The 25,265-nt window shown below is 36.9% G+C and overlaps 2 protein-coding genes across 2 annotated transcripts; both read right to left on the bottom strand.

The window, feature by feature from the left end:
- Window positions 1-2,762: 2,762 nt before the first annotated feature.
- On the bottom strand, window positions 2,763-4,532 carry LOC134656614 (uncharacterized). Its single transcript, XM_063512170.1, has one exon. It carries the CDS (start codon window positions 4,530-4,532, stop codon window positions 2,763-2,765), a length of 1,770 nt encoding a protein of 589 aa, XP_063368240.1.
- Window positions 4,533-4,547: 15 nt separating this feature from the next.
- LOC134656613 (uncharacterized) lies at window positions 4,548-8,003 on the bottom strand. The gene has a single exon (XM_063512169.1). The coding sequence runs from the start codon at window positions 8,001-8,003 to the stop codon at window positions 4,548-4,550; it is 3,456 nt and encodes a 1,151-aa protein (XP_063368239.1).
- Between the last annotated feature and the right edge of the window lie 17,262 nt (window positions 8,004-25,265).

The following is a 25,265-nucleotide window of genomic DNA, read 5'->3' as shown; positions in this document are numbered from 1 at the left end:
CGTCGCTAATTATACCCGGTATCATTCCTTAAAATTCAAACCACGACAAAGTCATAATTATAACCTTACAAGGAATATAAATACTCACTAGGAACCTAAGTATTATCCTAAGAATTTACAAGTCTTAATCTTAAATAAATTTCTTTAAATCTCATAATCACATTACGGCAGATTAATAACAAAATGATTAACAACACGAGTATCATTCTAGCTTATTGGGGCATATTTTGAATTTGCATATAAGATACTAATTAGCCTTTTTTTTTTAATTATAAATGGGCTTACTCATGGTACAGACTAGCCGAGGCGAAGACGTGGCCTACGATGGAGCGAGCCTGCCCAGAAGGTGCCTGTTCACCCTTTATTTGAAATTTGCCGGGTTATTTGAGCTCGGAAATATAAACGCCGGCAAGGAATTCCATTCCTTAGCAGTGCGCATAAAAAAGGGAAGCAAAGCGCTTCGTGCGAATTGACGGAATATCTACAAAGTAAGGATGGAAACCGGCCGTGCGTCTAAAAGTCCGATGGTAGAATGGGGACGGTGGAATAAGCCCGTGTAGCTCTTGAGCACACTCCCCGAAGTGCAACCTGTACAATACTTTACTATTTTACCCCCGTGGGTACTTCGCGCGTACATTTCTAAATGGTGAATCCAGGATAGTAAAACATAATAAATTAATATAGGTACCGTAAAATGGGGTGAGTAGGTTTCGCGGCGAGAGGTGGGTTATGAATGGGGAGAGAAGGTTTGAGAGGGGAGTGAGAAGGGATTTTAAGGCTACTGCTACAAAAATAATGTATTCCAATTTAAAATGGAGCTATAGTAATACGCATAATAAAAAAAAATCGATCCAACTAGACCGCGAGCCACGAACAGGTTTCCATGACCAATCGCCTCCCAGGCGATAACTCCTATAATGGTTAACGGCTACGTATGATGAATCCTCGTGGACGTCAGCTGCCGCTCCGTTGGTGGGTTGAGGAATGGCAGCAACCGAAACACGTAAAAATAAAAATATTTTCAGTCATCGCCTCCCGTTTGATACTTTGCCAGATGATAGTTTAGGTGCTATTGTTAATTAAAAAAATCGTCAGCCGGTTGTATCGCGGTGGAAACACCGTCAGCTGGTCACATGAACATGTAAAAAAAAAATTTTTTTTCAGTCATCGCCTCCCGCTTGATACTTTGTCAGATGATAGTTTAGGTGCTATTGTTAATAAAAAGAATCGTCAGCCGGTTGTATCGCGGACCAGCTGACGGTGATTCCACCGCGATACAACCGGCTGACGATGTTTTTTATTAACAATAGCACCTAAACTATCATCTGACAAAGTATCAAGCGGGAGGCGATGACTGAAAAAATATTTTTTTTTACATGTTCATGTGACCAGCTGACGGTGATTCCACCGCGATACAACCGGCTGACGATTTCTTTTATTAACAATAGCACCTAAACTATCATCCGACAAAGTATCAAGCGGGAGGCGATGACTGAAAAAATATATTTTTTTTACATGTTCATGTGACCAGCTGACGGTGATTCCATCGCGATACAACCGGCTGACGATTCTTTTTATTAATAATAGCACCTAAACTATCATCTGGCAAAGTATCAAACGGGAGGCGATGACTGAAACCAATTATTTTAAATTTTAGATTGTATTTATTTATTTGCTTTATAAATTCATGTGACCAGCTGACGGTGATTCCACCGCGATACAACCGGCTGACGATTTTTTTTATTAACAATATCACCTAAACTATCATCTGACAAAGTATCAAGCGGGAGGCGATGACTGAAAAAAAAAATTTTTTTACATGTTCATGTGACCAGCTGACGGTGATTCCACCGCGATACAACCGGCTGACGATTTGTTTTATTAACAATAGCACCTAAACTATCATCTGACAAAATATCAAGCGGGAGGCGATGACTGAAAAAAAAAATTTTTTTTACATGTTCATGTGACCAGCTGACGGTGATTCCACCGCGATACAACCGGCTGACGATTTGTTTTATTAACAATAGCACCTAAACTATCATCTGACAAAGTATCAAGCGGGAGGCGATGACTGAAAAAATTTTTTTTTTTACATGTTCATGTGTACAGCTGACGGTGATTCCACCGCGATACAACCGGCTGACGATTGTTTTTATTAACAATAGCACCTAAACTTTCATCTGACTATCAAACGGGAGGCGATGACTGAAAAAAAATTTTTTTTTTACGTGTTTCGGTGGCTGCCATTCCTCAACCCACCAACGTAGCGGCAGCTGACGTCCACGAGGGTTCATCATATATGGCCGTTAACCAGTATACGAGTTTTCACCCGGGAGGCGATGACTGACGAAATTTGCGCCTGGCTCGTGGACCAAACATTCTTCCAAAATCACCTTTGTATGAAAAGCCCTCTCACCCCAAATACGAGGCACTACGGGGTGAGGTGGGTTTTCCTCTTTATCGTCAAAGTTATGAAATGGAACTACCCAAAATAAGATAAAAACTAAAATACAAACGTCCGGAACACTTATTATATACACCATTTATTCTTATATTTGACAGTTATATATGTATATTCTACGATGAACTAATGTTATCTAGTTTGCGTTAGTAAGAGCGCCATCTTTTGTGAAATTTGGTCATCAAACTAAACATACTCCCGCCTTTAATGACTTGACGTCATTAGAAAATAATAAATTAAATTAAATTTCAAACTTGCACATAATTAAACATAATCAATAGCTTATTACGGACGCAAACTATTTTTCTATATCACATAATAAAGGACACAATTTTGTAATTGAACGTTGTAGCACTCCTGTCGAGGTTCGCAGGTCATACGTTCTGGTAAGTTGGTCTTTTCCCGGGTACTTCTTTATAATTCGTCCCATAGGCCAACGACCAGGAGGAAGTCTCTGGTCCTTTATTATAACTAAATCTCCTTCTTGGAATTCTCGAGTAGGCTGTCTCCATTTAGGTCTCTGTTGCATTCTAGTTAGATATTCGGATTGCCATCTTCGCCAAAAATCTTGTACCATTCTGGTTGTCAATTGCCATTGATCCAGTCTATTCATCTTTACATCTCCTAGGTCTTCAGATGGTATGACATTAATGGGTTCTCCGATTAAAAAATGGCCAGGTGTTAAAGGATTCAAATCGTCCGGATGATCGCTTATGGGTGAAATGGGTCTCGAATTTAGACAGGCTTCAATTTCTGCTAGGACCGTGCTTAATTGCTCAAATGTAAGTGTCGTATCTCCAACTATACGTTTCAGGTGGTATTTGGTCGACTTGACACCTGCCTCCCATAATCCGCCAAAATTGGGAGCCGCTGGAGGGATATATTTCCATTTCGTCCCTTCTCTATCTAGCATCGAAATAAACTCATCTGGTACACTGGATTTTCCTTGACTCCACATCTCTAATAACTCTTTCTCAGCGCCAATGAATGAAGTTCCATGATCACTCCACATTTCTGCCACATGGCCTCGTCTTGATACGAATCTTTTAAATGCCGCTAGAAAGGCCTGCGTTGTCATGTCACTTACAACTTCTATATGTAGTGCCTTCGTGCACATACAAACGAACAAACATATGTAGGCCTTGTATGATTTGGCACCTCTTCCCTTGCTCATTCTGACATTTATTGGTCCCGCAAAATCCGTTCCGGTGATCAAGAATGGTCTACATGGCTTTACTCTGGAATCAGGTAAATCTCCCATCTTTTGCTCTCTATTCTTCGCATTCTGTCTTATACATGTAACGCACTCCCGTACAAAACGTTTAACGCTGTTTGCTGCGTTAATCAACCAATACTTGCCTCTTAAGTATGTAATCATCATTTGCGGAGGACCGTGTAGTGTTTTAGCATGCGCTTCTCTCAATATTAACGGTAGTAGTACATTGTTCTTTGAAATGATGATCGGGTGTTTTCGTATAAATTCCATATCTGCGTGCTTTAATCGACCACCGACTCTTAGAACGCTCTTATCGTCAAGGAAAGGGGATAGAGCTAGTAGATTACTTTTAGATTTTAAGTTTCTGTTTCTTTTCAGGTCTTCTATCTCTTCGGAAAATTCCACTTCTTGTGACATCTTTATACATATTGTAAGTGCATCGTTTCTTTCTTCGTACGTCAGGTAAGAAGGTAAGTCACTTTTCTCTTTATCTATAATTTTTAACCAGCGTCTGCAGTATGCAATAACACGTGTAAGTTTCTCTAGTGACGAAAACTTCTTCAGTAAGGTAAGTTGTTCTTCATTTTCATTTGTTACTACCATCGTTAACATATTCTTTCTCTTTTCTATTGCTGTGTCTAGTGGAGTTCCTTTTTCTAATCTTATTTCTTTCTCTTTCAGCATTTCAGGTCCGTTCCACCATATCTCTGTGGATATAAGTTTTGAAGGCATTACTCCTCTTGAAGCAGGATCAGCAGGATTCTGCTTAGTGTTTACATAAAACCAGTGATTAGCATCGAGTATTTCCGTGATTTCTACGACTCTATTCTTTACGAAAGGCTTCCATTTCATTGGATCACCATGAATTCAAGCCAAAGTCACTTGACTATCTGAATAAGCGTATACGTTGTCAAGATGAACGTCTAGTGTATCAGCTACTTGTTTCAGAAGTTTACTCAATAATGTAGCAGCTAATAGCTCCAAACGCGGCAAGGAAACTTTTCTAATCGGCGAGACTTTTGTTTTTGCTGTCACGAGGGATACTCTAATCTCTCCTTCTTCGTCTATAACTCTCGAGTAAATAACTGCCGCATAAGCTAATACCGAAGCGTCTGCATATCCATGCAGTTCTAGAGTTGATTTACTCGTAGTGTGCATCCATCGATCTAAGCTGACATCTTTCAAGGCTGGCAGTTCTCTCTTATACTGCAACCACTCTTTTTTTAGTTCTGCCGGAAGTTCTTCATCCCACGAAATGCCTTTCTTCCACAAAACTTGCATAAATATTTTTGCTAGTATGACGCTAGGAGCGATCCACCCCATTGGGTCAAATATTGAAGCTATTTCAGATAAAACGCTTCTTTTAGTCATAAGTGTGTCATCTATATTTTTGATATGATTAGGTATTAATAACTTGTCTTTCTTAACTTCCCATGTTATACCTAATGTTTTCACGCTCTCTTTGCGTTTTATTTCGACTGTCTGTGTTTCTTCTCTCTTTTCTTGCTTGTCTAATGCTGTCATAAACTCTTCGCTATTTGAACACCATTTCTTTAGTGGGAATCCTCCGGAACTTAAAATTTTAGTTACTTGTTTTTGAATTTCGATAGCCTCTTTTTCTTCGTCTGTGCCGGAGAGCAAATCATCCATATAGAAATCTCGTAATATCATCTTCTGAGCTTTTGGATAGTCAGATCCTTCATCTTTTGCTGTTTGTCTCAATGTTTTTATTGCGAGATAAGGCGCACAGGATGTTCCAAATGTAACAGTTAAGAGTTTGAAGTCTTCAATGGGTCCCTTTGGATCTGGTCTCCATACAATTCTCTGGTAATTTGTGTGTTCATCTTTGACTCGTATCTGTCTATACATCTTCTCTACGTCGGCGACAAAGGCTATCTTGTATGTTCTCCATCTAATGAGAATGGCCCTTAAATCTTCTAACAATGGGGGACCAATTAGTAACTCGTCATTTAAGGATACCCCGTTGCTTCCTTTGCATGAGGCGTCATAGACTATCCTTAATTTGCTAGTTTCTCTCTCCATTTTAATTACAGCTAATTGAGGGAGCCACACGCCATTTTCTTCATCTTTGTTTTCTATTTTCTTCATGTGGTTTAGTGTCATGTACTCTTCTAGAACTTTGTTGTATTCTTCTAATAGGTGTGGGTTACTCTTTAGTCTGTGCTCTGTAGACTTCCAGCGTTTCAGTGCAATCTCTCGGCTGTTAGATGGTAGAACTGGTGGCTCGTGTCTCATTGGCAGATCTACTATGTAACGTCCGTCTTCGTCTCTAGTGGTAGTTTTCTCATATATTTCTTCTACTTTGCTCTCTTCTGCTGTAAGTTTGTGTTTCTCTTCCTCTATTGTCTCTAGCTCCCAGAATCTCTTTAGCATATGGTTCAACTCGACATTTAAATGCATACTAATGAATGGTTTCTCTTCTCGCTCTCGTTCTGTCCCGACTGTGACTTTTCCTGATATTATCCATCCCAAATGAGTTTGTAAAGCTATGGGAGAGCCTGGAATGCCCTTGATCAGACCAGGCTGTATCATCTCGTTGTAAACTTCTACTCCCAATAGAATATCTATAGAACTTGGTTGGTGGTAAGTCGGATCAGCTAGTTGTAAGTCTCTTAGGTGTACCCAGTTATCGATGGTAAGTTTCTCTGAAGGCATGATGTTTGTGACTCGCTTTACTATGTAGGTTGTTATACTCATTTTCTTTTCAGGATTAAGACGTGATGAAATCTCGATATCTGCAGCAAATCTGATGGGTGTGCTCATCTGATCAAGACCCGATACGTTTCCGTTTGCGCGTTTTCTCTTAAGTCCCATAGTTTGAGCTGCAGACTCGTTCAGAAAAGACTCTTGGGAACATGGGTCCAACAAGGCTCTTAATACGAATTCTCTTCCTTGATGGTTCGTCACGTTAATTTGTGCTGTAGATAACAATCCTGTCATGCTTCCTGTTGTTAGATGGGCAACTATCTCTCTCTTATTTTTCATGTCTTGCTTGGGTTCTTGTTTAGAGTCTCTCTCTCGCTTGAATTCTTTGTTTTCTCTCTCTTGGTTTGTTTCTTCTTCTCTGTGCTCTTTCTCTTTGGGTTGGTACGTATTGTTGTGCAACATTGTGTGATGTCTTCTTCCGCACTTTTGACATGAATATTTGCTCTTACAGAAGCGGACAGCATGACCATGGATTAGGCAGTTAAAGCAAACTTGATGGTTTTGAATGAACTCCGTTTTCTTTTCTAGTGTTAGCTCTTGGAATTCTTTACATTGATTCAAATAATGGTTTTGCTTGCAAAAACCACACTTGATGGCTGGTGACACGTGAAATGACTTAGACTCGACAGTGAAGTTAGGTTCTCTCTGGATGTTTCGGTAGGTACTCTTCATGTTCATGTTCGTTGTTTGGCTAGGTTGCATCATCTCTAAAACTCGGAATCTCTTTTCTAAGAACTTCTTGAACATGACCATTGTAGGTAACTCTGTGAGGTTCAGGTTACTTGCTTCTTCTTCCCACTCTTTATGTGTCTCGTTGTCTAACTTCTCAACAATGATGTGTATAATAAGTGTATCCCATGAACTAGTATTAATGTTTTGTACTTGCAGCTTGTTAAGGCACTCCATAGTTGTATCTAATATCTCTCGAATGGCTTTAGCAGTGCCCGCGTGAATTTTCTTTTGATTCATCAACTTGCTTAAAATTGAATTAACAATAACTCTCTTGTTGTTGTACCTGTTCTGCAGCGTGAGCCATGCCAATTCGTAGTTTGTTTCAGTGACGGCTAGATGATCCAACAGTTGGGCAGGTTCTCCAGACAAGTAGCTTTTTAAATAATGCATCTTTTGAACGCTGCTCAAGTTCTGTTTGTTGTGGATGAGTGACGTAAACATGTCGTAAAACGAAGTCCAATCTTGGTAGTTACCGGTAAACTTCGCTATATCTATTTTCGGTAGCTTCACGTCATCACTGCTTGTGCTTGGTGTTGGATTAGTGCTGCTCGTACACGGCGTCGAACCCTCTAGCATGTCGGTCATCTCTGCTTTTAAATCTATAAACATTTCTTCGCATGCTGAATATACATCATCTTTGAAATATTCGTATTTCGCTTTGTCCGACGGTGTTGATATTTTTATCAAGGCTCGATTGTTTGCTACGAACTGACTGAAATAATTTTCTATGGATTCTTTTCTTGTCTTGATGTATCCTCTTGTTAATCTCGCTTTTGGTGTTTTCTTGAAGTTCACTTGCGCTTTGACAATTAAATCACAAATATTTTCTTGCTCCGCTATTAATCCCGGTAATTCTTGAGACATTTTTAGGAAATCTTGTTGTTACTTTGAAAAATTCAGATGGAAAAATATTTTCGTTTTGTTTGACGTGAAAATTTTTTGACGTGTTCTATGTTTTTAAATGTTCTAAGTCACTGATACTTAAGTTTGATATTAAAGTCTATTACACTACACTTAAAGTTCACTTTTGATTGCACTATCTATGTTACTTAAGCCACTTTAGTTCTCAGCTCGAAGGACCACTTTGATTAAACACGTTGCTACGTTACCAAACATTTATTCTTATATTTGACAGTTATATATGTATATTCTACGATGAACTAATGTTATCTAGTTTGCGTTAGTAAGAGCGCCATCTTTTGTGAAATTTGGTCATCAAACTAAACACATATGTAAAAATAAAATGTTATCGAGGTTTGAATGTCAGTTTTGCGCCTACTCACCCCATTTTACGGTACCATATTTTAATAATGTTCTCTTACTACCTATGAGTAAAACGAATTGGTACCTACCTTATACACTACACTTGTAGAAAAAAGGCACTCTATTCACCAATGTTTTTTTTTTAATTATAGCATACATAGTACGCAATGCATTGTGTTAAATACTTTGAATGTGAATCAGTCTATCTTGGTGCTTGTAGACTTTTCACGTGGATTTGTCCAAGTGAGACGTATTGACTTCAACATTAAATTGTTATCATATTTGATAATACTGAATACGCCTCTTTAATCGTAATCCTTCATTTAATCTTATGGAATTAAGCTTAATAATTAATTAACCTAAAGTTATCAAGTAAAACCAAATTGTATAAGTAATAGATTGACAAAAGGGATATTTAATATCATAAACTATTATATTAAGGTAGCATGCCTTACTTATTGGCATAGCTTATTATAAAATTGCTTTGCTAATTTTGAAAAAATGTTATTAAATTATACATAAATGGTATTCTGTTTAAGGATATTAAATCTAAATGTTACTTTATTGTCTAGTTTACTAAAGAACGATACAGCGCAATTCTTGGTGTCAAATTGACTGACATAATCAGAAATTCCATCTTGCACTCCAAAATTAAAGTAGATTGATTTTGAAATTGTCTAGTATTTTTTTGAGAAAAATGACAAATGGCAGCGTATAAAATATATTTTTATTTGATTATTTGACTAGAAAAGCGAGAATTTATTTAAGTTACTTTACGAATAAACCTATTAATGTTAAAAAATAAAAATCCATTATCTCTTGATCATGCGTTAGGTACTGAGAAATAAATAAAGCATACTTTTTAACTAGAAAATACATATTTTTAAAAAGATTCTATCGTGAAATTTATTTTATTACCTTTATTTACCGACGTTTCGACACAGGTTTCACCGGCTAACTGATGTCGCAGCAAAACGTTAAAGCAGTGCAATTTGTGCAACTGCCCGACAATGTGAATAAATATGAGTTAATATTTATGTGTTCAAAACGCGAAATTTTTAAGTTTTTATAATGCCTTAAGCGTTCAAATATTAGCTTGAATTCGTATTTGCAGTTCACCTAGAATATTCCCGTACCGTTTTATCATTCGGTGTAATGGCCACGAGCTAAGTCACGAACTTGGCCGTAAATCTCTATGACTTCCTTTTCCTTATCCTGTAAGTACCTGTGACAGAGGTTAGCAATTTAAATGCAGAAGTATACTGGGTATTTCTGACAGAGGGGTCTAAAATGAAAATATAAATTTAAGATTGAAAGGTGAAGTTTTATTCTGTGAATTTTCAAAATTGATAGAGGCATGATAGAATAGGTACAAATTTTTAAAATTTATTAAGCGTCACTTTCATTAAAAAAAAAATCTTTTACTTAAATAAGTATAACAAGGTTCATTAGTATTCTTAGGTAAACAGTACCAACAATATTTCAAAAAAATCAAACATTCATACATTCTAAAAGTCGCGGACCAAAAATTTCACAAAAATACTAAGTTTAAAAAGGTATGGCGCTAAACAATATCTAGCTAGAATCTGAAACAACCCAACGAGACCTCAGCCACAATTAAGACCTCGTATTCTTGACCTTATACTGTTGATATGTATGTGGGGTTAAAAATGATCTTTGCATTTTACGATCCATTGTCGGAAGCACCCGGTAGTTCGGTAAAACTGGAAATGGACGAGTTTTAATTAGATGAGTATCACTGATTTTAAGGGAAGGCGAAAGTGGATTAGTGGGGCAGAGTATTGATTAGTTTAATCAGTTTTGTGGGAATATTAATTAACAAAATGTAAATTAGGTTACCATTCAAGCTGAAGTGATTAGGTATTCAAGTCGACTAAATTTGCGTTTTTTTTTACAAATATGGCAGTTTCTTACAACTCTGTTATAGGTAAGTGGTGGTGGTCCGCCGGTTGGTCTAGATTTTATAGGAATGCGACGATGCATTACCATTAGTGCCTAGGCTTCTTATGGCATACCTATTCTTGGAGCTTCCGGCGCTTTCTTTTCTATGTCAGAAGACCACGTGATGCTATCCATAGAAAACGAAGCGCCGGAAGCTCCGGCCCTGACCCAGTCCGGTCTAACGTGAGTCATCCTTTAACCTCTGAAAATTATAGCCATGATTATGTTAAATTATAGCCAAGATTTTAAATAAAGGCGTAAAAAAACACTTTAAAAACAGAATAATATTAAGATAACACTGTAAAAACATCACTTATTTAAGGGTATGCAGGTTAGCGCCGTGCCAATTTATGTTCATGTGCCATTAAAACAATTGCTCTAAGAACACGGGGCTTGAGGAAATGTTGGTGCGACGTCGCCCTAATTTATGAGACGTAATATTCGTGCTCCCATCTTACCTGGCGTGTTAATCTAATCGCTCTAAAACTGTAAGCGAGTTGTATACTCAAGAGATCCAGATTAACATGCTCCCTGAGCAGTTGCGAATCTTTACGGTACAGTTAGTTCGTTAGAGTGGTTCAAGTCGCGTGGTCTTTGTAAGCATGGGGAATTATACGGCCCGGGGCCTATTCTGATGGACTCGAGAGACAAATTTGCTGGTGTTAAAAGCTTTGTTCGAGTAATGTTCCAGCGTAAAATGATTCTTTATTTTACCGCTAATGATCTGTGATAAATTGCACCTGATTAAAATGTGGTGATAAATGTTGTTTGTTATTGATTATATGTAAGCTAAAGATGTGCTTAGATTGAGAAATAATTTAAGCTGTTAAAATACTGTGCTGTTCTTGTGCTTCTTCCATTAGTTTATTGTACCCAATAAAACATGTTCATTGCGGTTATTTTATATAATATGTATAGGACATGGTCGTATGTCTTGCCTACTTTTTAATGTATTTTAATGAGTCAATAAGGACAATAACCATATGCCTTGGTTTTTTCAATTACTTTTTAAAAAAATTTTTATAAATATACCAGGTGTGGCTTATAAAACGAGCAAAAAATTAAACTGTAGACTGTACTGTACACACCCGGTATAGCCGTAAGGAATAACGTCATTTTTCACCAGCCAAGCTGACAATAATCGTACATCGACAAACGAAAAGAAAAAATGTACCGATATAGGAGATGCTACGAAATAGTAGTTTGTATTACAAGGGATCAAAATGATATATTTCCGTCAAGGGCGTACATTGAATCCTGAATGAAGCGATGGATTCTACAATAGAATCCCGAACGTAGTGAGGGATTCTAAAGTAGAATCCTGAGCGTAATGAGGGATTCAAGTGTTAACGCCCAAGACGAAATAATTTTCATACCGTGATACTGTTTTTCACATCAGCTATGAGGAAAATAAAAAAATCTTAATGTTGACACAATCGGATGCTTAAACAGATTATTTAAGCTAAAAAAATAATGTGCAAAAAAATGTAAAAATAGTGTGCTAGAACAGAAAAGTGTTACTTTGATCCCTCCTAGCAGGGAGGAAAAGTGCCACTTTGATCCCTCCTAGCAGGGAAGAAAAAGCTCTTTTCCGAATAGGTGGTGTGAAAAGTCACTATCAATTTTGAGTTCATTGGTATTACCTACAGTATTTTAACACAATTTAAAACTAATCTGATTTATTTACACATGCGCATCTGTTAAGTAAACATGTGCAAACCAATCAAATAGTTTCCATTTTGGCAAAATGTGTATCGGGTATTCCCGTCGATTCTCAATGCGAATTGAAATGTTTGCTGAAGTATTATACAAACGGACCGTTTTCAAATGCTGTGTGACAACTTTGTTAATTGAAACGAATATGGCTGCCAGTTTATGATATTTTACACTGAAAAATGAAATGATAAAATAAAACTTTCGTAACTTATAAGTAGGTAAACTTTTCACATCTATTACACTGTTTGAACAAAGAAAAACTTGTACTCGAGTAATAATACATTTTGTGGAGAAAAGTAATAGCGGTTATCTTTAGGTACTCAAATGTGTTTTTTACAAGCTTTTATTTACTTTCACCTGTCCCGTTGTCTGTTATCAAATCTTGCAAGTTAAATTTGATCCACTTCCCGGTTTCAGATTGAGCTGAAATTTTGCATACACATGTAAGTCGGGAGACAAAAAAACGCTGGTGGCCTAGCGGTAAGAGCGTGCGACTTGCAATCCGGAGGTCGCGGGTTCAAACCGCGGCTCGTACCAATTAGTTTTACGGAACTTATGTACGAAATATCATTTGATATTTACCAGTCGCTTTTCGGTGAAGGAAAACATCGTTAGGAAACCGGACTAATCCCAATACGGGCCTAGTTTACCCTCTGGGTTGGAAGGTCAGATGGCAGTCGTTTTCGTAAAAACTAGTGCCCACGCCAATTACTGGGATTAGTTGCCAAGCGGACCCCAGGCTACCATGAGCCGTGGCAAAATGTAAGTCGGGTGACAATGCAATATTATGGGGTACCATAATATTGCATTGTCACCCGACTTACATTTTGCCACGGATCAAAACGGAGCTCCATGGTAATGGAGCTAGTGATGGGTCGTTACCAGTAACTTACTCAAAGTGGGAATATTCCCGGTAATGCTACCAGTAACATTACCCCCGATCGGTAACATTGAGAAACTTTGAAAAAAATATTAGAATTGTATATGTTTTTTCGTGTTAAATACTTAAATAAAAAACAATGCTATTATTTACAGTCATAAACCAGTCAAAGATTCTCTGAGAGAGTAAATTCCCAATGTTACCGGTAATATTCCCAATATTACCAGGTATTTTTCCAAAGTTACTGGGAATAATACTATCTGGAAATAACGATAAAATAATGCTTAATTGTGTAAAATTAAAGAAAATATGTGTATAAATCAGTTTAATTATTAAAATCAACATTTTGTATAATAATGATTAGTTTTATGTAAAATATTAACTAAATTATTTAAAATAAAATGATATTTGTACATTTTTTCCTGGCCATTGTTTTAGCTAGTCATATTTAGAAGATATATAAAAGAATCACCACGCCTTTAGACAATGACCACTTCATAACAGTTAAAGAGTCGTGGTATTTATTTGTACATGGCCATTAACTTATTTTATTTATAAAAAAAATGTAAATTATAGAAATATAATTCAATTATTCAGTACGAGTAGTCTATGTTTTCTAGCAAAATCATTGATATGGAATTTATGAAAAGAGAGTCAGTTTTATGGTACGATCCATATTAAGATAAAAATATATTTACCTGCTCATCTTTGTCCATCAATGCTGGTCTTACATCTCTTGTATGTTGCGATGTAGAGGCACGGTCACTGTCACTTGATAGTTTATTGTCACATAATATTGTTGATTTTTTGTCATACTGTCTAAAACTCTCCTTTACATCTTGGGGACTCTTTTTACATTTCAGAATATGACATGCAAATTTTGTTGCGTTTCGAAAGTTGTACACAACACTGCAAAAGTTGCAAGTGAAACTTTTTTTATTGTTTATAGTATTTTGGGTAAAATGACTATACACTTGACTTTTCGGCTTCATTGTAACATATCCAGTCCTCCATCCACTAGTTATCGCAAATAATTAATACGTTCACTCTAACCCGTGTTTTAGATAAGACTAGCCCCCTGACTAGGGGTCCAGGTAACAATTGAGATAAGAAACAGATTGAGTGAAAGAGAAAACAGATGCCAAGTGTGAAAGAGACATATTTATGTACATAACGTACTATGAAAATAACTTTTTAACCTTATTTTATCTCATAGAAATCATTACTATCATCAGTTTCGTATGTTACCATCTTTTGGGAATGTTACTGGTAACATTGGTAACTTACTAGTAATATTCCCAAATGGAAACTTACTGGTAGCGGGAATGTTTCCGCAGCCCATCACTAAATGGAGCTGATCTGATGATGGAGACAGGAGGTGGACATAGGAACTCTGAGATGAAACAACGCAACCTAATTGTGTTAGGGGTTTTTAGAATTGTCTCGATGAGTATTAGTTGTCTGTCGTAAGAAAAGTACAGTCAGCGATAAAAGCTTGTACCTAAAATAAAATGTTTGCCAAAAACTTATTTATTGGGGAAATTCGTACCTGTTTTTTTAAACTACTGCTGTTGAATGATTTTTACGCGGACAGAGACGTGGGCAAACGTAAGTGATGTGTAGGTATAATGTGTATAAATCAAATTATTAATTATCATTCATCAGTCATCAAGCATTATCTAATTATCTAAATATTGTAAGCTTTTTTACATTCAATTTTGTTTTAAATATTATAATAATCATGAATGTGGGCCAATTTTCGTTAGTTTGACTACTCAAAAGCAATCAAAATGGGCCACTTCGTGTGTAAAGTGACGCTTATTGTCATCTTCTTTATTCTTCAGTAAATGACATTTTTCATATTTTTTTGATACACTTAACTAACCAAAAAATATAAACCTACTGACGGAATGTACTTATTTTGTATTTCGCCTTTTGTAGTTAATAAAAAAATACAATAAATACCTATTTATTCCGGTTACCTTTCACATATTTTAGTAAGCGCTCCATAATTCAGGGCGTGGGCGTTGTAATAAATTTAGCTTAAAGGCTGAAAGTTTTTTTTGTTAGCACTAAGTCCCTAAATATCAAGCTTGGTAGGTATGCGGCATTCCTACAGGTTGGTGTTAAGGATGACTCACGTTAGACCGGGCCGTGTCCGGGCCGTGTCCGGGCCGTGTCCCAGCCGGAGCTTCCGGCGCTTACTTTTCTATGACAGATGACAGGTGATCACGTGATGCTTTCCATAGAAAACGAAGCTCCGGAAGCTCCGGCCCGGACACGGCCCGGTCTAACGTGAGTCATCCTTTATTCGTTTTCGATAACTTCGTAACAGCAACTGCTTTTTAAATAAACTGAAGGAAATAATCCACCACAATGACCTATGACGTATTAATTTAATGACAAAGCTGACATTCGAACGCAATTTGAACCAAAACGACCATTCTTGCCGAATACTAATTATATCAGCCTCCTGCTGATATTCATTTAATTTCCTCTTGGGTGAACGAGATTTAAAAAAAAAACACCCTGTACTTTAAGTTCGCCTTTGTACTACAACATTATATATTATAATAATATGATGTACGTATATCATCTGTTGTACTTAACCAGTATTTTTTCGTACAATAATGTATTTATCACTTTACTTACTTTATGAGCTCTTCAATTTCGGTTCCAGAATAAGTACTTACGACTCAAGGGTATCCAACCCACTTACTCTTACATACAGGCTTAAGAACATAATCTTTATTATCACTCGAGCACTCACAGACTTCCTTTATTTTATTCCCTTCCAGAGACAAGTTACTAATATAGCCTGTAAATCCTGGGGCACGGCAGTGCCCCCGCCAAGTCGAGCGCGATCTCTATTACAGGGTGCTTTTGTTATCACTTACAAAACTCTGAGGGGTGATTATCTGAATATGTAGGTCATACTGAGCAACTTTTACTATGGGACCAACCCCGAAATCGCGAAAAAATCTACCGTCTCATATATTTCGGTGAATTAGAGTCAATGTTTTTAATAGAACAGCGGGTTTTTTGGCGATTTCGGGATTGGACCTTTAGTAAAAGTTGTTTAGTATGACCTACATAATCAATCACCCCTTAGATTTTGGGCAGTGATAACAAAATCATTCTGTATAACGTCGTATTACCTACTTCACTTAGGCCACGTTTATATTTACCGCTCACGAATTTATTATTTGTGATTTGATTCACAGTCAAAGCGGCACGGCGGATATTACTAATTCTCTATTGGACCATATTAAAACTGATTTTCCAAGGGGTGTTAAGGCGGTTATGTGTGGTGGAGTTGTTTTGTGTTCTTTGTAAGTACATTATAACACGCAAGCTGAAAACACATTTTTGACGCGATCACGCTCGTAGAAGAGCTTAAAGTTTACGCATTGCCATTCATGGTTGTCATAGTATTACGAGTATTATAGAGTCTGTGCGCAAAGAGAAGAGTTGTGAAATGTATGGGATCCCTTACATTCCACGACTCTTCTCTTTCCGCACAGACTCTAAGTAATAACCAGTGTAAGTACCTATAAGTGACGTCATTGTACAACAATAATTAGGCATGTTTTACGGAAACTACTAGTCTTTCTTATTTATGTGTCGCTTCCGGCCTCATGTAACGTTCTCGCACAAGGCGCTATGATATATGTTAAAACTCTAAATTATTGGAGGAATGTGTGATACGCTCTCGGAATGTCCCATAAAGGTGATGCATTTTGCAAGAGTTTGTACGTAGTTTACGTACAATATACGTTGAGTGCTTTTTACCTGCAGTAACAACACCTGAGCGGCAAACTTTTGCGTTTTCTTGTAAGATTTTTTACTTTGTCAAGTATTGTGCATATTTTTCTATTAAAAGGCGGTTATGAAAATATAAGAGAAAAGTGCAATGCAGTGAATGAAAGTTTTGCTCGAAGGTAGTTGGAGTCTAATACTCACTAGGTACAGGATATTATTATCATAAATAGGCAATTTAGGCTAAAAAAGTCTGATCAAGTTGCCTTTTCATGGCATCATGAATGACAAATTTCTATTTAGAAAACCCGCCTACCGAAGGTTCCGTACAAATTTGTAGTTTAGTACCTAAGTACATCTATTTACGATTTAATAAAAAATGTATATGTAGTTTTCAGATTTTTCTCTGGTACTTGTAGTATTTATAAACAGATATTGCTTGCCAAATTATATAGTTCTAGGTCACCGGGAAGTACCCTATAAATTGTTTTCCTTGAGAGTGTCGAAATATACGTTTTTTGCGGCATAAACCGCCGTATCTTTTTTTACTTTAACTAAGAAATTAGATTTTTTCACAGCTTCAGGACACTGCAAACCTCAACATTTTCAAGTTCAACTCGATACCTCCACGCGTTCCCGCGATAAAGGGTCTTGACAGACAGACGGTTGGACGGACGGACGGACAGCAAAATGATCCTATAAGGGTTCCGTATTTTCCTTTTCAGGTACGGAACCCTAATAAACTGAACTGATTACATTATTTGCAATTTATATTGAACTCCAATTGATATATGTATAGCGTGGAGCTACACAATATGATCACGTTTTGCTCCAGTTTCCCTAATTACAAATTAATTTTCGCGAAAGTTTGATAATTTCCGGCGCGTATCGTTTACTCGTTATTGCGTTAATAATTAAATTTCGGCTCAGGTTTCATTTTCGTGCACAATCGAGTTGTGTTTGTTAATATATGCTTACGCAAAATTTACCTTATATAATTTTGTCGTTGATGAGACTCAAATATGCGACTGATACGCTAGTCAATAACGTTAACAAGTTTGCTTAAAGTATTTCAAAAATATGTTTTTATTTTTTATAAGTAGGTACTTATGCGCCTTTTGGTATTTATTGTAATAAATAAAAATACCTTTAGTGTGTATGTGCATTGAGTTATAAATCACAATGTGTATTTTTAAATAATGAACCGATTATGATGACATGGTTGACATTTGTCAATTTAACCTCAAATACGAATATAGAAACAAGATGTTAATTGATCTTGAATAAATACAATGAACTGAACTGACCTGACCTGAACAGAGAGCCGTTTCTTATTAAATTTTAAAGTCGATTAGAAAGCTTCAGTGGGTTGATCACTTAATCTTACAATATATAAACATAAGCTAACAGAATAATTTAATCAAACAATTCCGGATGAACTTAACTCTGGACCATACAAAAGTATGACGTTTAAAAACAAAGCACTTTTAAATGGACTCGTTGATTGGAGTTCAGACACGTGATTATATAATATCCTTCAAACTTTGTTATTAATTGGTGTTTAAATTGGATCATCAAAAGGATGTGTATATATTACACAGCGTATGTATGAATGACCTTGAGGGTTGAAACATGAATATTATTGATTTTGCTCCTAAACTTTACTTAGTGTGTGAGTGAACCAAATCATTGTGACTGATATGTGTGTTAACATTATTCTTTCAATGCCACAGGTATTAAGAACCGAAGCACTATATTATAACGGCCTGGCCACGACATTGCGCGACTGGCTACGGCTAAGGCGACAACCATAGGTTGGAGCAAGACACAGCGATCGGACCTTTCGTTCCAACCTCTAGTTTTCGCCTTAGCTGAAGCCAGTCGCGCAATGTCGTGGCCAGGCCGTAATGGTGGGTAAGAGAGAAGGCCTTGGCACAGCAGTGGGACAGTCTTTCATACTAAAAAATATTTGTATCTTTTTTCATTCAGGATCTAATCTAACGAGTCTAAGTATTAAAAAAAAACTCGCAAAAAAATAATGATCGTGATTACATGTTACAAGGGCTTCAATAACCTACATTGCGATAAACATTCATTAGACGAAGAAATTAATTATTTAACGCCACAATATCGAACATAAAGAAAAATAAGACATGAAGATTAACAATATTCGGCTAATAATATATAAATAGGATCTCCACTCAGCACACCGTGACGCTGGTTTCAGTGGTGATCTGACTTAAAACTATGTATTAGTCAGTGGCGATACACAAGTCGTGGATGCCGAATCTTCTTATTCTTCAACCTAGCGTTTTCCCGGCCTAGCGCCAGGGTCCGCTTTCCTGCTCAGTCTTCTCCACTTTGCCCGGTCTTCGGCATCCTCAGGTGTGAGATTGTTCTTTTGCATGTCCGCTGTCACGACGTCCAGCCAGTGCTTCTTAGGCCTACCGCGGCCGCGTGATCTAGGGCCTTGGACAGTGAGATTGAGACATCTATTTCCGACGTTTCCGTCATACCATCGGAGGTGACTTTCCTACAGCTTATCCGCTACGTCACGGATTCCGAGGCTGCCACGGATGTGTTTGTTACGTATGCGATCTAGTCGCGTAACGCCACACATCCATCGCAACATCTTCATCTCCGGGACGTGAAGCTGCTGCTGGATTCCGAATGTAATACATAATTTAGGTTACTATTTATGTCGTTATACTGTGACGCTTCCAGCGGCTTGCCTATTCCTTAATTACGGGTATGAGCCTTAATATGGCTTGCGAAGCCGAACGTTGCCTTACACACGAGCCTTTAATGACCCAACCGCAAAAGGGTAGTTAATGTTTTTAGACTAAGTGTGGATAAAGTCTAATTGGCGTTTCTTACTCCAAACAGAAGCGCTCTGGTATTTTGATAGTTTAGCTAGTTTTATTACCTAGTAGGTAATAGCTTTGACTAATGACAGCTATTATTTTTCTCTCTGTCGTTTTGTCTACTAGTTCTACTACGTTTATTGTTGTTAAGGATGTGCCTCTTTGAAATAGGTACATAAGCGCTTATAATAAACAAAAAAGGAAAAAGGAATAGAGATAGACATCACTCACAAAAAAAAGAACGACTGAGGACGTTCTTATAGAAAAATTACCGCTAATATTTCCTGCTACTGTTTATAATAAAATATAATATTGCATTGATAGTATTTTCTTCTTTCCTTATCAAAACCCATTGATCATGTCTTGGGTGGTGTCTTTCTCTACTCTATTTCGGGTGTTTGTTTTGCTTCTGCTCTCGGTTTTTTTTTTCAAAAACGGTTTATGAGCGTTTTCCAAAAAAAATTACATTTCATTCATATCTTCAAAATATTGACTTCTTGGGCTCATTTTACTCGGAATCACTTGTACATTCACGCCTCATAAAATATTTTTCCAGTGCATCACGTTATACAAATAAAAAAATATTCATACAAAAATGTAACGATCTGGAAAGGAAATCTTGGGACACATTTTGTCATGTATGAGGCGTGAATGTACAAAATAAATGATTATGAGTAAAATGAGCCCAATAAGTCAATATTTTGAAGACATGAATGAAATGTAAATTTTTTAAGGTAGGTACATGAATTTATTTTAAGGATTAATTTTTTCACATCTCATAACATGCCCTACCAACGTAATATTTTATCGATGGTAGCCAATAATAAATATGTATCATCACTACATAGTATAAAACAAAGTCGCTTCCCGCTGTCTGCCTGTCTGTCTGTATGTATGCTTAGATCTTTAAAACTACGCAACGGATTTTGATGCGGTTTTTTTTAATAGATAAAGTGATTCAAGAGGAAGGTTTATGTATAATTTGTTAACCCGTGCGAAGCCGGGGCGGGTCGCTAGTATTATTATATAGTTGGCATTGATCCGCTGCCTTATATGGCACGATCCGGTCACGTCTTCGGTCACCTCGCTATTTACAGAGCTGATTGCGCCGCTGGCTGTTTGATCAACACCTCTGCGTAATGTAATAGTATTCTAAGATGTTCCATTCGCTACCCGTAAACACTTGACACGAGCAAGTTCAGGGGGCCTACTTGGCTAGTCACTTGGCAGTTTGTAGAAAACACCAAACGAAACATACAGTATCTGGTACCCCGACACATTTTTCTTTTTGATTGGCGTTTGTCTATAAACGTTTGTCACTTGACTAGGCCTCCAGATGTGGAGAGTAGGGGCCCGATTCGGATTTTGAAATAGACATCTGTTAGATATATTTTAGACATCACCAAGATACGATAACGATATGTTTAAGATCTAACCTGTCTTTGACATTTGCGCGATTCTGGAGATACTCTTAAACGATTTCCACAAGATATGACTTAGAGATCCAATATTATGAAAGTGAAAATAATTGTGTTTTCAAATTATATTGATGGTATTATGAAGTAGACAGAGATCTTTCGTGATTAGAACCAATTCACATCTAATAGATATCTAACTCTATCTAACGTAAAAGTGACATTGGTTGCCCGAATTGCGCTGCAAAAGAGAACTAGTTGAAATCTAAACTATAACGTATCTAGAATGGATCTAGTACGTGTCGTCTCTTGTGAATATCTTGAAGTTCGAATACGGCAGTAGGGTTTGCAAGACGGATCAGAAATGTATGGGAAGTTCCGATGGGATCCAGATCCGGATAATTTCATACATTCCGGATCCGGATTGCAAACCTTAGAGGAGAGTGAGTCGCTTGCGCGCCATTTTCAATTGTTAATGATAAAAGTTTATGATTCATAAATGTAAGCAAGCAGGTAGCAACTCTTTCATCTTTAGGGTGCGTTTCGACCAGAGATGTGCGAGGATGTGTTGCGAGGGATGTTTTTTTAATAACCAATAGAATCAGTGCACGCTGAGCGAGGAAAACAAATGAAGTGACTCTATTGGTTCTTAACAAACGCAGCTATAGCCCACAACGTCTGTATTTCGGGGCCTAAGGAAGCAGGAAAGTGAGTATTGTGTTACAAATATTACAAACAAGCTTCAATATTTTATTACCTACCTATCTAAAATTGCTGATAATTCAGCCCTAACAACCCACCGAAATCTCTTACGTCTGGTAACCCTAGCAACCACCACCTCTACTGTATTATATTTCAAATTATGTCATCTTGTTTACGGCGCTGGCGGCGTCTTAGAAAGTTCATCGAGAGATTTTTCTCGGGGTCTGTATTGAGTTACAAAAACAAAATTAAGTTTGCTAAGTCGGGAAATGCGGTGGGGAAGTTATAGCATACTAATTCGATTTGTTTTCTGTGATAAACAATGGCAATGGGTGTATAAGATTATGTAGATAAATCATATAATCTTTCCCATGTCCTGGGAACAATGCCTCAGGCTAATTTAAGGCTAGATTTATGATTTATTTATTTATTTTGTTATTTAATCTCTATTTTATTAATAAATATAAATAGTCTATTATAAAAAAAAATCATTTACAAATGCCTGCTTTTAGTCAGCAGTGACCCTAATTACAAAACACAGACTTGTCATTTTCGCGCTCGCGCTTGACAGACAGCTGAAGTGTGCGAAAGGGAAGCCATCACGTATATGAACATCGCATGAGTGCGAAAGAGTTAGACTACAAATGAGAAAACGTGACCATTTTTGAGTTTGACGACGGCCGCGGACGGCCAAGAGCGTATCACCGATATTTTCAATTTGAAAAATATACACAAATTGGGAAGAAAACTATTTGATAAAGTAATACAATGAAGATAGTGTCTTGTAGTGTACCGGATTTCAGTGTCACGGGGCCAAATAAACCTAGCAAATACTCATTTCAGAGGAATAATGATATTCCGAGCGAAATTTTCTTAACGATATTTTGTCAAATTAACAGCATAAAAAGTGTAAGAAGCCGGTTTATACAGTTGATTATAAGTTTTTCTTCCTTTGTGTGCTAATATTTTATCATATTACTCAATAATTTAAAATATTTTGTGTAAAAACATAAACTGTTACTTTACGCTAGGGCTTGACAAAATGTTCAGATGACAGTATCGATAACTTGTCGGTATATTAATAGCTATGTAATCATTTCTTCACAAGACATATTTAAGATATTAACCTTTATAACCGACTTCAAATAATAACGATTGTTATACCATTTTGAAGGTGCAGATGTTTAGCAGTAAATTTAAACTTCACTTTCCAACACAGTAAGAGTTAGACTAAGATAAGGCTGTAACGATTTTGATAGCGCACGCAGTGGTGTTATTTTTAGAGATGCCGCGAATATTCGGCAACTATTCGGTATTCGGCCTATTCGGACACTTTGCCGAATATTCGGTATTAGGCTGAATGTTGCCTACTATTCGGCCGAATACCGAATATCTGTTGCACCTACTTAAAAAGAAAAATTGCACAATAAAAATAACCAAAAACTATGTAGGAATATTTATAATGTGTTCTTGGAAAGTTGGTAAATACGAGGACCCTTTTTTGAGCATTTCTTGATTAAAAAACATTTCATTTTTATCATGAGTCTGTTTTGTTTGACTCTATTCATTAATGCTTTTCAACAAAAATATATCTTAGCTAAGGTCATCTAACGTTGAGCTTTGTTAGCGATCAGGTTTCATAATAATTGTGACTCAAAATGTTCGCATGTCATGCCGAATATTCGGTATTCGGCCGAGAGAGGGGCCGAATATTCGGTATTCGTTATTCGGCCAAAACCACTATTCGGGGCATCTCTAGTTTATTTTATACATCATAATGTCGTAGAATTTTAACGTTTAAAATAATACATTTGAAAAAGTAGTCGATAAAGCAATCAAACACCGACAGATTATTAATATGTTGTAACATGACATCACTATTTTTGATCTCACATAGACAATTTACGCACACACTTGCATTTCATTTTTGGTCGCACTTTTGAAGATTGACAGTTGTTCTTGTCTATTCTAATTCTATGTTACAAAACTAGTGGTTCTGGGATCGAAACTTGTATTTGTGTCGTGAGCATTTTTTTTTCTGAGGTTTCTTCAGTATATAAACATAAATCTATGATATATCATAGACAAAATAATCGTTTTGTTTTAGAACTAGATGCCTACGTAGATCAGTAACGTGTTTAATATTGTCTCCAAATCCAATCAATTTATCATATTTATAGCTTTCTGTTGGTAGACCCAATTCGTATGTTGGCTCATCAATAGCTATTCTATTCTTTGCGATATTCAAAATGTGAATATAGGAACAGTACAAAAAACATTCGAAATATAATTGATAATAGTTAGACACGGACAACTTCACTCAACTTCGTAACATGATTGCTTACATATTAGAACAGCTCCACAATATGAACTTAGAGCTTAATAGACGTAGGTACGTTATTGCGCTAAATGCAATGTTCCGGGCACTAAGTTGCCTAAACTTCTAACTATATCCTGAAACAGAATATGAAACTTGCCATAATATTTCCATGAATACCTACACGTTCTGAGACTGCGGATTAGAGAAACTACGTCTGCCTAGTTAGCTGTTAAGAGCCAACAGGAGTGGTCATTTCTCCATACAAACGTACTCGACTGTTTCCTCCGTGGGTTTTGAAGCTAGAGCAATGATTTCTTCAACACAGATTAATATTGTCAATATCTGTGTCGGACTTTTGCTTTTTTTGATATTTTTGTTTTTTAAGGCGCTAAAGCCCTTCAAAAATGGCCAAAATGGCCTAATTGAGTATGTCCCAATGAGAGGCGTGGTATTCAAAACTGATATCAATTAGCCGAAAAAGCAAAACGGCCCGACACAGATAATTTTATAATCATTTAGATTTCCAAATTTGGTTTCGATTGGTTAAGTTTTGGAGGAGGAAACAGTCGAGTACGAAACCTCGATTTTTGAGATTTTTACGCAGGAATTTCGCCTTGTCCTTATCGCACTAGTTTTAGGAGCCGCTCCCGTTAGCGAGACGGGTATATTTACATAAAATATTTAAATCTCAGCTCCTGTTTCGTCTTAAGGGGATAGTTTACAGCCTCACAGCCTCTCTTACAGCCTCAGTTTAAGGGCTCATTTAGACGGTGCGAGAACTCGCATGCGATTTTCATTACATTGCGTCATTTGATCGGTCGGCTGAATTAATGTAGGTAATAACCTCAATGGTCCGCAATGTAACTAAAATCGCATACGAGTTCGCGCGCCGTTTAAATGAGCCCTAAAGGTATAAAGGTGTTAGGTCAGCCAGGACAATTGCAACTATGATGCATATGGCCTATGCAACTAAAAAAACATACAAGAATAGAAGCTAGAGCCACTTGTATTCATGGCACACTTTCACCGGTCATAAAAGAGAGTTCCACATGGTATAAGTGGCCCTAATCTCAAGACACTTTGACTTATTGTATTTTTAGAGTAGGTAATAGTTGCTTTTTGTGCCATAGTTGCAGTTACACTGGCTAGCCTTATTATTAAAAAAAATATATTAGAGTTTGATCCCAAGAAAAAGACCAGCGCTGACTTTCGGGTTAGCATTATGCTGAGGCGGGACCATTTCGT

The sequence above is a fragment of the Cydia amplana genome, chromosome 18 (assembly GCF_948474715.1).
Source record: "Cydia amplana chromosome 18, ilCydAmpl1.1, whole genome shotgun sequence".
NCBI classification, from domain to species: Eukaryota; Metazoa; Arthropoda; class Insecta; order Lepidoptera; family Tortricidae; genus Cydia; species Cydia amplana.
This window is presented reverse-complemented; position numbering and strand designations above follow the sequence as displayed.

What these genes read in the sequence shown, in the direction of transcription:
- LOC134656613 (XM_063512169.1), bottom strand. Translation starts at nt 8,003, where the DNA reads ATGTCTCAAGAATTACCGGGATTAATAGCGGAGCAAGAAAATATTTGT.
- LOC134656614 (XM_063512170.1), bottom strand. Translation starts at nt 4,532, where the DNA reads ATGAAATGGAAGCCTTTCGTAAAGAATAGAGTCGTAGAAATCACGGAA.